This window comes from Magnolia sinica, chromosome 3 (genome assembly GCF_029962835.1).
Source record: "Magnolia sinica isolate HGM2019 chromosome 3, MsV1, whole genome shotgun sequence".
Taxonomy (NCBI): Eukaryota; Viridiplantae; Streptophyta; class Magnoliopsida; order Magnoliales; family Magnoliaceae; genus Magnolia; species Magnolia sinica.
In genome coordinates this window covers 19,784,970-19,797,230 of record NC_080575.1, presented here as the reverse complement: position 1 = coordinate 19,797,230, position 12,261 = coordinate 19,784,970, and the positions used below count along the sequence as shown (strand labels likewise).

The 12,261-nt window shown below is 42.2% G+C and overlaps 1 protein-coding gene across 2 annotated transcripts; it reads right to left on the bottom strand.

Moving 5' to 3' along the window:
* Window positions 1-268: 268 nt before the first annotated feature.
* Window positions 269-7,976, bottom strand: LOC131239655 (small ribosomal subunit protein eS8-like). 2 transcript variants are annotated; one of them, XM_058237460.1, is made up of 5 exons: window positions 7,828-7,976; window positions 7,670-7,742; window positions 3,432-3,768; window positions 713-888; window positions 269-588 (listed from the first exon to the last, which is right to left on the bottom strand). In XM_058237460.1, the coding sequence occupies exons 1-5, from the start codon at window positions 7,829-7,831 to the stop codon at window positions 504-506; spliced, it is 675 nt and encodes a 224-aa protein (XP_058093443.1). In that variant the 5' UTR covers window positions 7,832-7,976; the 3' UTR covers window positions 269-503. The 2 variants fall into 2 exon arrangements, with proteins under 2 accessions (XP_058093443.1, XP_058093444.1); XM_058237461.1 differs by having other exon boundaries at window positions 713-882.
* Window positions 7,977-12,261: the final 4,285 nt, after the last annotated feature.

The window sequence follows — 12,261 nt, the reverse complement described above, 5'->3', positions numbered from 1 at the left end:
AACCCCTGTTTTTGGCACTATAACAAGGTAAACTGGAATCGGCCAATCGAGACATTCCTTTGAAACATGGTATCTGGTACACCCAAAGGAATGAAGTTCCTACCGAAATTCCAGTTTGAGCCACAGCCATTCATTGAATTTTGGTCAAATCAGTGTGGAATTGATCCAATTTGCAGACTCATTTTCTAGATCTTCACACATGCATTCATGCTGCCTGCCATTGACGGAAATGATCATTCAAAAGTGTTCCAGACCCATTTTCTAGATCTTCCCCCAAACATTTATGTCTACCATTAATGGAAATGATTGTTCAAAACCGTTCCGATGTCGAATCACATAAAACTTGCTAAGGTCTCTCATATAACTAAAAATGCATAACAAAATTTCAGTCATTTGCATGAGTTCACATTAGGACATTCTTCATTAAATAGAAGAGCACCACCACGATATGAATCTAAAGCTAAGGGGTAGAGCAAGAAATAAGAAACCTGGAGCGGATTTAATTAAGCAGCACTGGCACCACCCTTGCCCTTCTTCCTCTGGATCTTCTTCATATAAAACTCGAGCTCCTTCCCCTCCAATATGTATCTGTTAAGAAAAAAAGCCAAGAGATTACTCACACTGCTGACAAAGAAAGAAGAACCGAATGGAACAAAGAAGAGTATAATGCATGAAGCAGGAGATGCTGCTTTCAATTGATTTCTGCACTTACCCATCAGCTCTGCCACATTGTCCAGGGCGGGAAGAAATGGCAGCTAATAACCTACCACCACCAAACTGCTCCTCGATATGGGGATCGAGCTTATGGCCCTGCTGGCGCTTCTCCAACTTCCTTGTTACATGGTTGCTCTTCTTTGCCTCCTCTGCAGCACCTTCTCCCTCCTGGCCCTGTATAACCAAACAAAATAACTGAGAATCTTTTGATCGCCACCAGATAAATCTCCATTAAAATAAATAAATAAATAAAGGAAGAAGACATGCATGCAAGCCTTTCAAGCTCCTTATCTTTGCATGCTGCATTTTCAACAGCTAACGTAGTTCAAAAAACTAAAAAATAGAATTGACTTGATGTTCAGTCGGGTGGAGTCGTCTCGAAGACTCGAATGAATCTTGACTTGACTTGACTCGATGCTATAAAATATATAAGCAGGTAATTAATACATATATGTAAAATTAATACATAAATTTATTCATAAAAAAGCACAGCTTCTGGTGGGGAATGGTGGTAACAGGGCTGTGCTTTATCAGTACTGACGCAAGTTCGATTTGTATCCTGCATATTTTTCATTTACTAAAATACCCATCATGACTTGGCAGCTGACTTGGTTCGAGTCATGCTGAGTTGTATAGAGTCGGGGGAGTTTTGAGCCAACTCGAAGAGTCTTGTCGAGTTCAGAACGAGTCAAGCTCATGTCTGAGTTTCCTCAAGATCCTGTTGAGTGGAGTTGACTTGCCTGAGCTTCAGTCAAATCAGTGAGTTTTATGACTATGAATGCTATATCCCAAACACATAATTTACACAATCTAACATATATACTATATATAATGCAAGCAGTGGGGGGGACAATTTTACCCAGCAAATGGTTTTCCGAGTGCAAACATTATTAAATATTCCAAAGACATGGAGAGACCTTTTAAATAAAGTGAAGTTTATTTTATTTATGGAAACGTAAAATGAGACTGCCGTTCAAAGGCCGGTTATTATTTTATCAGCAGAAGGCCTCCAAGAATTTACATTTTAGCCACTCAAAGACTCTTCTTTGCATGTAGCCTGCACGGATGCAGTATTAGGTTCCCATGCAACGAAGGCTTTATGGGGCGCAACCAACTCACACAAAATGACATGAAAAAAAAAGTATTTTTAAGTTTAAAATTATTATTTTTAAAAGAAGTTAGAAAGCAATGACTCCAGCCAATTGTAAACTAAGAGACGTAAGACTGCTGTAGGTGAATCTGAGTTGATATAGTGATTTCCACTACGAGTTAGCATGCCTCGACAAGGTATATCTCAGTGAGAACATTCACTTGCAGATGTCTATAATGTTCAACAACAAATTTTGGAGAGCTTTGCTCAGCCCACATGCCTGGACAAGTCAGCGCCACCACTTATGCCAGCTTGGCACACAGGTGCAACAATTAAGCCAACCATCAGATGCCTACCACTCTGTAGATTCTCTATCCTAAGAATCAGGTCAGTCCTAACTGGGTAGGGCATGATTAATTGATCAAATGTACAGTTGGGAAAAAAATCAGCCGAAGTTTTCTTTTTTTGAAGGGTTAATCAGCCAAAGTTTTACAACCGGCAGACTTACATCGTTGGGGAAAAAATCAGCCGAAGTTTTCTTTGTGGTTAATCAGCCAAAGTTTTACAACTGGCAGACTTACTTCTAATGGCTTCCAAGGTGGGGTCCACCTGATGGATGTTTTGGATATTTAGCCATTTTTCCATACTGAGATGCAGTGGCGTGTGCATTGGATATTTCGCCATTTTGCCATACTGAGATATGTGGTGGCGTGTGCATTGGCAGACTTATCCATGCGTGTGGCTTAGCAAAAGCTCTAATTCGGATATTGAGTATGAAGCCCTTTATTTTAGCAAGGTGACCATGTCAAGGGCATTGCCATGGTCAGTGCTTGGAGCATCAAACCAAATTAAAGCCCAGAAGGTCACTTTTTTGAAGATTCAAGGTCACCAAACTTTTCAATCCTCATACCCTTGCATATCCAAGTTCCAATGCTACTACGATAACTTCCCCGTGCTTATTACTCATCAAAACTGAGCTTTAGCAAATTTTTCCAGAGGCCAAACCATGAATCTTGCCTTCATCAACCTTCCATTTCTCCCCAATACGTGCTCATGTTGGGTTGGTTACTAGGAAGGAAACTCGGATATCCTGCCCTATTGCACATGATTTTTAAAAAAACGGCCTACTTTTTATTGGATAGACTTCCGCACTGATTTCTTTATTGGTTATCTAAGAGACAGTTCGCATTAAATTTATAATGAAGGGATATGTAAGTCACAACGTTGAACTAAAATCCCCTCCACAGCCTTGGATCAACTTGTTGTCTTCTATCTAACACCATTACAAAACATGCATGAAAGATTTCAAAGCATCAGATCTTGCAATCAGAAAGATAAGCACTGATGTGGAGACAACCTATATATAATCCATTATCAAATGGAAAAAAGAAAAGAATTTTATGTTGCAAAAAAAAAAAAAAAAAAAAAAAAAAAACCAACAGCAACAACAAAGAAGATCAGATCATGCCATAGCAGCAAAAACATTAACAATAAAAAAAATAATATAAAACTGATTGGATTCATATTATGATCACAAAGCAGCAAGCAACTAAATAACTGATTTCAATTTATTAGAAATTTTATGAATTAATCAGAAGCAATAAAGATAGAATAAACAGCATAGTACCTCTGTGGCTTCCTTCTTGGCGGCGGCTGGAGCCTTCTTCTTCCTGCCAATATCAACACCATAGTGTTGGAGGTACCACTGCTTGAAGGGTGCAGCATCAACCTGGACAATGGCACTTTTCACTAGGGTCTGTGTCCTGACAAGCTCATTGTTCGAGGCATTGTAAACCACGTCGAGGATACGCGTCTTACGGGTAACAGCCTCGCTTCCCCACGAGTAATTTCCTGTGTCCAATCTGAGTGCCCTCCATTTCACATTCCCTCCCCTAACTCGAACTCTCCTAACTGTCTTATTGCTAGACAGTTTCGTATTTGCGGGCTGGCGTCCGAGTTCATACCTTTAGCAAACCAATCAAATGTGTGAACAGAGATTCTTTAAAGCTATTAAAGTCAATCTTATATCCTATATGGTGAACATCTCCATCTTAAAAATGATCCCAATCATGGTATACGGTATACCAACACAGTTACGTAACAGCTATTACAGAAGGAAAAAAAAAAAAAGGGGCACATAATGGAGCTGAAACAAAATTTTCAAGAAAGAAAATTAAAAGGCCATGACAGCTGTTATGGCCCATATCGTAAGGGTAACAGTGGTGGCTATTACGGCCCAACCGTCACCATTACGGAATACCTTGATCCCAATAACCAACCCTCAGTGGAAATTTGCACCAGACAGAATCCCTAAGCTTCTGGTCAGTGTTTTAAAACCAGGACCAACAGCTGGAGAGACCGATTTGAATCAGAACTGGCCAACAAACAAGCTGTTGACCTTAAAACCCATGAAGAATATGTAACTACATCAGTCAAAGCTTGAAACCATGACTAATTCCAAGCAGTCCAACACTAGCTAACAGAAAATTGGTTGTTAATTCTCTTTTTCTTATTATTTCAGATGAGGCAGACTTCTAGACCAAAACAAGCCAGGAATGACCAGTTGGACAGGCCGTTGGACCAAACCGTGAGCAAAAACAGATCAAAGTCTGGCTGATAGCGGACAACCAACCATCGCATCAAAAGCCCCAAAGCTGATGGAGAATGACCGGTTTCTCCCTATATGCAAGGCCTCCCGAGCAAACCCAAGCAAGACCTCCCCGTGAGCAACCCTTGCTTCGCACTGATCCCCGAATTGCACGGTCCCACTGTGGGCCCCACCTTGTGGTCATTCTGCATCTCACAAACCCCACATCGTGGTCATTCTACATCTCACAGACCCCATCTCATGGGCCACCCCACCCCCAATGTGGAGATGCGATGCATCCTTGGAATCACACCAAGATGCCCCCACATCATCCACCCATGCCAATGAGGAGTCTTGAAGACTAGGCTCTTGCTCTTACACCATTTTGATAGTGGACAACCAACCAACGTACCAAAAGCTCCAGAGATGATAGGGAATGACCAATTTATCCCTATATGCAGGCCTTCCCAAGCAAACCCAAGCAAGACATCCCCGTGAGCAACCCCCACTTCGCACAGGTCCCCGAATCACATAGTCACACAGTGGGCCCCACCTCATGGCCATTCTGCATCTCACATACCCCACATTATGAGCCACCCACCCTAGCGTGGAGATACAGTGCACCCTTGGAATCCCACCAAGATGCCCCCGCATCACTGGCCTAGGTTTTAAAATGTTGATTCTTATTACTAGCATGCACACAGATGGATATGCAACAAGAGCGATGCTCTACATTCAAAAGGCTAAGAATCCACCGATAACCGTCAAGATCATCCAATTGGTGCAATTTTTACAGGTGTAGCCCATCTACAGCACTAGATAGAAAGCAAACTCAGAAAAAGAAAAAGAGAAAAAAGAATTGAAAACAAACCAGAACTGAATTTTCAACTCAATTGTTAAAAAATGCAACTCCATTGTGCAACACATGATTTTATAGCAACAACCCTATCAATAAACCACACTTCCTGAAACTGGAATACCAAAAAATGCATTTTAGATCAGTCTAAATGCTTAGAATCTAAATCAGATAATCAAAGGAAATATAAATTTGAAAGAAGAAAGGGAGATTTTTGTGGAAAGAAACATACAGTGCTTGATTGGATGGGCATTATTTTGTACAGCAAGCATACCCATAGGCCCACCTTCCTATGATATGAACATTCATCTAGTGGACCAATAATAAATGACTCATGACCCTAGAATCGACCCATTGGTAAATCTTAGCCACTAAAATATAGCATATACTTGATTGGACAGATGGTATTTTTAATTTCGACAGCATAGGCTGACCTTCCTATGATGTGAACATTCATCTAGTGGACCTATAATAATTGTATTGTTTTTCTCTCCAACCATACATTTCTTTGCGGAGCTATAATAAATGACTCATGACCCAAGAATCTTAGCCACTAAAATGTAGCATAAGATTGATCCGACAGGCGGTTTTTTTGTTTGGACAGCAAACATACCCATAGGCCCGCCTTCCTATGATCTGAACATTCATCTAGTGGACCTATAATAAATAATTCATGACTTGATAATCCCCCCATTGGGATACATAGCCACTAAATTGCACGATCTTCAACATACAGAGCACATACTTAAGATTCGAGTCTGTAACTAGCAGGGCCCATGGTTCAGAAATCCAAGCCGTTGATCCAATGCACACCACACTGTATAGACCACACACAAACTATCCAAACCAAACTGGACAAACCACACATTAAACAATTTAAACTATCTCCCCAGACAAGTAATCGGTACGCCCACCTTCCTCTGGTCTGAAAATGCACCTAGTGAATCTATTTTAAATGAGTCATTCCGCAAGAAACCACATTCAGAAAATCTCAGGGCCTGTTTGGGAGTGTGGATTTGGAACCGCCTGGATTCCAAACCCCCAGGATTGGAAACCCCCTGGATTTGCAATCCTCACAGTGTGTTTGGCACCCTGGAGTGTGAATCAACTTTAATCCAAAAATACCTATGCATGTATATTTACAGGGATTTCAATTTAATTACTAAATCAACTTTAATACCTCTAATTAGTGAGATATATAATTTTTGACACTATGGTTGTGATAAGCCTACTGAAATATATACTTTGCCTGAAAATGATGAAATTCCAAGTCTCAGATGGACCGCAAGCACAAGATCATGTCTGAGTGACTAACCAACGATTTTTAATCGTTGATTAATAGGGACAATGTTTGGACGGTGCTGATTTACATGGACAATGTTTGGACGGTGCTGATCATCATTAGTGGGTCATGTGCCCAATAGAATGATAGTGTACAGTGACACACATGTCACACCTGCAACTATTGAAATGATTTTAGGTGTAATCCAAGCTCTCACCGTGGATTGCAAACCCCCTAAAGAGGGGATTAGAAACCCCCTGGATTTGCAACCCCCATTTACTTTATGGGCCAAACAACCAAGGGGATTTGAAACCCCCGCCAATCCCCTCCAATCCACGATGCCAAACAACCCCTTAGCCACCGAATTAAACAAACATATATATAGCATATCGATGAGCCTAGCAATCCATGCAGTTGATCCAATGGATACGACACTGAATAAACCATGCACAAAATATCCACACCACAATGGGTAGACCATAAACAAACTATCTTCCCAAACAACCAATCCATGGGCCCACCTTCCAGTGATCTGAGCATCAATCTATTAATGGGCCTATATTAAATGAGTCATTTCCAAACAATCCCCATTAGGGAATCTTAGCCACCTAATTACACAATCTTCTACATATAGCATCTACATGGGATTTGAGTCTGTACTAATGGGGCCCATGGTCCAGCGATCCAGACCGTTGATCCAAGACCATACACAAACAACCCCCGGAAGGAGCAATCCTAACCCTTCACAGAGCAGCCTAGAAGAAAAGAGCTAAGAAAGAGAAATAACTACATAAATGGTCCAAGATAAACGGAAAACAACGTTAACGGACGAAACAACTAGAATCTTCCAATTATGGGCACGGTCCATCCATGTTGCGGCCCATCAGATCAACGGCCAGGATTACCAAAACACGGCCCCGCTTTTACAAACTCAGTCACGAATCCACAATCACTGTCGGCAAATGACCAAAGCATCGAAACGGAAGGAATTGAAAAACAACAACAAACGTAGGTTTAAAGCTTCAAACGAAATCAGATCTAGGGCATGAAATGAACGGTTAGGATCGTCCGATGACTGGATCGATGAAGTAGATGAGTACGAAAGAGAAGAAAAATACAAGGAAAGGAGAAAAATGGTACTTTCGCTTCTTCCTCCAGGCCTTCTTCTTGCCTCCAGTGGCGCGCCTCTTGTGCATGGAGTCTCGAGAGATACCTGCAGTAGTAACAAGAAGAAGTAGGACATCAGAAGAAGAACAAGAACGGACGGTGGAGATGAAGAAAACAGGTGGAAATCATACCCATCTTTGCAGATCGAGCGGCGGGAAGAAGGCGATGGGGAGGAGATTCTTCTCTCTCGCCTCTCTCTGTAACTTGGTTCACGCAAAAGGAGCCCTTCCCAATAAAACCCTAGCAGCAACCCAAACTCTTTATATATGCGTGTGGGACTCGCGCGTGAGTAGGATGGAAGGAAAGGCCCCCACCCGCCATCCGAGATCCAGTCCATTCATTGGGTGGGGCCCGCCGGTTAGATGTCCTTGATGGGAGAAGAGGGCAGCCCGGTAATTGGGTGAGCCAGGATTGATTTTAGGCCGTTGGCATATTTTTATTTGATGAAAGTGTGGCCCACTTCCGCCCACGGACCCGACTGATTCCCGGGCAGGGAGATGTCATGGTGGGGACCCGCCTGGAACGTGGATTGCGTCCTAGCCCCGCCCGGCCCCAGCTGGAACGGGCAGGAGCTTTGAGTGGCCACCGTTAGGTATGGGTCTTATCCACACAGCTTATTCATTTTTTCCTATCATTTTGGGTTATAAGCCAAAAAATGAGGCAGACTCAAAGTTTAAGTGAACTACACTTTGTGATTAAACTTCTGAGTGAGTCTTATATTTGTGTTTTCTCTTCTTCTTCATATAGGTACACGTAACTTTAGGAATCGGTTGGATGGCAAATAAACGTGGCTGTGGGCCCTAGAAAAGTTTCAACGGTAAGAATTATTATCAACACTGTTTCTTGTGGTGTGGTCCACTTGAGCTTTGGATCTGACTTATTTTTGAACTTATACTTCTTCTGTTTTTTTTCGTTCCTGTTAGCTTGTTAGTACACCCCGCTGTTAGTTCACACTTCACTGTTAGCCACCCCACTACGGATCAATACCAAAGCCAAAATATTAAAACGAGGTATCCTTCGCTGAGTCTACCTCTTGAGCTTATACCTTAAAATTATAAGGCAGAGCTACGTTACGGTGGCCACTCAAAGCTCCTGCCCTGCCCGTTCCCTCGAGAAGGGCGGGAAAGATGCGATCCGCGTCCACCCGCCTAATGAATGGCCCAGATCACGCAGTGTGTTCCATGTTGGCACGTGTGGGGGTTGCGCCTCAGTGGCGTGGCCGAATGTAGGACCGTCAGCGGGCTAGTCCTGCCTTACATTAGGTGGGCCCAGCCCATTGACAGCCTCGGTGGGGACTCGGATTCGATAGTGTAGCACATAGCACCCTGGTTGTCCTGTGTGCTATCAGAAAAGCTCCATGGCCCCCACCATAATGTATGTGCCTTATCCAAGCCGTCCATCAATTTTGGGGGCTACTTTTAGGGTATCAGGCCAAAAATGAGGTAGATCCAAATGTTAGATGAACCACACCATATCAAATAGTGGTAAATGAATGCCCACCATTAAAAACTTCCTAAGTTGTAATGTTTATTTGCCATTCAAACTGCTGATTAGGTTACACAGACGGGATGAAAGGAAAACACATGTACTAGCTTGATCCAAAACTTTTGTATCCCTTAATGGAGTTTTTAATGATATGCATTTAATCACCACTATTTCATGGTACACTTGCCATTTGGATGTGCTTCAATTTTAGTTTATGCTTTAAAATAAGTGTCAATGTGAGGGTAGTAGATCTTTTTCGGTGGTGTGTGCACTATGCAATTCCGTCCACTATTACGCATGACAGGTAGCGACTCACGAGGATTTTGAATAGTAGGTTATTTACAATAAGTTACTTATACCTTAAGTAACTTTTTTTAGTTTATACTTATTAAACCGTAGTGATTAAATAACTTTAGATTTTTTTTAAAAAGCTATTTATAATTAATCATACACTAAACTTATCTCAAATAAGTTACTTACCTACTGCTGTAAGTAGAAAAGGTAATTTATTTGGTGCTATCCAAATAGGTCGCTAAAGACCATACATGTGGCATTATTATTCCAAAATCGGACTAAATGAGCAATTCTAACTCGTATGAACATGCCTATTTGTTGGACATAAGCAACAGAACGGCTCCATGAGGCCCATTGTGTTGATGTGTTTTATCCACTTTGTCCATCTGTTTTGTTAGCTCATTTTAAAATGGAGCTACAAAATGAGGTAGATCCAAAGCTCAAGTGGATCACCTCATTGGAAATATTGAGACCATCATTGAAACCTTCCTAGGGGCCACTATGACATTAATTTGTCATTGAACAAGTGCATAAGATTCCTTAAGCCTACATGAAGGGAAAATACAAATATCATCTCAATCCAAAACTTCTTTGCCCTAAGAAGCCTTCAACTGTGGGCATTCAATCCCTAACATTTCCTATGGTGTGGTGCACTTGAGCTTTGGATTAACTTTATTTTTGGGCTCATGCCGTAAAATGAGTGGGCAAAATGGATAGAGATGATCTGAACAAAATCACTTACCGCATTCCTTGTTTAGTGCTAAGCCAATGAAGGAAAGCTGAACAAAATTTTCTAATGGAAATACAAATTAAGCACTTAATTTTTATTTTGGATTTGCAAAATGATCTTAATCAAGAAAAAGCACTTAAAATAACTCATTTCAATGATAAATGTTGAAATCATATTTTATCAAATGGCCCCTTAAATGAGTCAGTTATGTGCAAAAGAGACTGAGGATCATGCTAGTTAGGATTAGGATTGAACTAGTACAAGTTAAAGGCTCCAAATAGGGAAGGGAAATGCGCAAAAGGATGTGGATAGAGTTAGTATGACTCAATGACTTGTAGTTTAATTGAAATTATGGCCATTGAAAGATTGGAACGGTAGAATAATATTAATGTATCGAACCCTAATCAATTGGGATAAGGCTTTGATGATGATGATGAGGTGGAGGAGGACGATGACGATAATGACAACTGTTGATGTTGATTTCGGCTCACCCCCTTAGTAACCCTGAAACCTGCACAGGTAGAAGGAAAAGGTGACCCTAGCCTTACCAAGGGACCCTCCGATGCTTAAGTCAGAATCTGGGTCTTTTTTAAAGGTTTTTAAGTCGAGAATTTATGCATACCTTTTAACATAAGGATCTTTGTATTTATAATGGCGTATACCCTGTAGGGCTTTCGTATTCCTTAGGGTAAATCCCGTAAAGATAGATTTCAATATTTGAGGATCCGTAATCCTTGCTACCTCTAGATTCCCGGAAATTATTATCTTATCTTCCTAATATCTCGGATAGAATCCAGAGTTTTACTAGGTAACTTCCAGATATGGAGCGATATAGTTCAGCCGATGCTTATCTTTCCGACATTGTCGTGCTAAGACAAACTCTACAGCTGGTTCTCCACCTACTCTATTGACCGACACAGTCCTTGAGTCGGACTAAAGTTCGGGCGGCTCTAGGACCAACCGATATTATTCTATCGGTTTTGGCTTTCCTCTATGAGGCTTCGATTGGGCATTGAGGTGCAATTCCTCCCTTAGAGGTTTAGCCTTATGGCTCTGGACGCTCAGGCTACGGTCAAGTCAAGGACCTCACAGTCTGAGCTACGTCTCTCCATCCAGCGTTCTTACGGACTTTGGGCTTTATTCGAACTCAACATCCAACGAGTTCGAGCCATTGCTTCACTACTCTTCCGCTTTTCTGGCCGACTCAAGGACTTGTCATATTTTTTTCTCCAACAGTAAGCCCCCCTATTCCGTGCATCGCCTTAAGGCGGTTGCGGAGTATTCCGAAATTGAGTCAGACTGTATTAGAGCCGAGTAATGATGAAGCATTTATTGAGTATAGAGCAGTTTACGCGAATTTTAAGATACATCGCTTCGTTCGACCATGCGTCGACTAGTTTATCGAGACCGCACGAGCGGAGCGGCCACCGTTGCAGCATCAGGGCATATGAAGGTTGCACACGTGGCCGTATATTCGGCAACAACGCACGGGGAGTCGCCACATGTAAGGTCGAGGCACTTGAGGAGGTGTCACTTCGGTTCCTCATTTAATGTTGGAGCCACGTGGCAACCCTACAAAAGAGGGTCGCCCTAGACTAATTTTTGCCAGTTCGCGCCTTCTTTCAATTTTCTCCTGTGTTTTCACCTCCTCCCCCCTTTCGTGAATTTCGGCCCGAAAATCCTTTGCGCCACCGCCTGCTTCAGCATCTTTAGATTCCTCCTGGTGAGCTCTTTCTTCCTCCCTTTCTTTTCTCTTTAACAATGTCAAGTCCCACAAGCCCTAGGGAGGGAGAATACAGCGGTGAGGGTGAAGCGAGCGACTTTTAGGCAGCTTCGGAATCACCTTCACTGTTGGCGGAGGTTGCCGGAGAGGCGGACCTCCTATTTCACCATTCGCAGAGGGTTGTAGACCCTCCGGTAGAGAGGTCGGTGGCGTCAGTGGAGGCGTTGGATCCGCTTCCTGAACGTATGACTATTGGGGGCTCCTCTAATCGCTATGATTTTGAGGGAGGCGGAGAGGAGGAATTGAAACCAAAGAACAGGTTAAAGGACTCGT

Bases quoted from the DNA above. Each gene is read 5' to 3' on its own strand.
- LOC131239655 (XM_058237460.1), bottom strand. The intron at 3,769-7,669 runs GTACCATTTTTC...GGTTTGCTAAAG, and splicing joins GCCTGGAGGAAGAAGCGAAA to GTATGAACTCGGACGCCAGC. The intron at 589-712 runs GTAAGTGCAGAA...TTTTCTTAACAG, and splicing joins CAATGTGGCAGAGCTGATGG to ATACATATTGGAGGGGAAGG.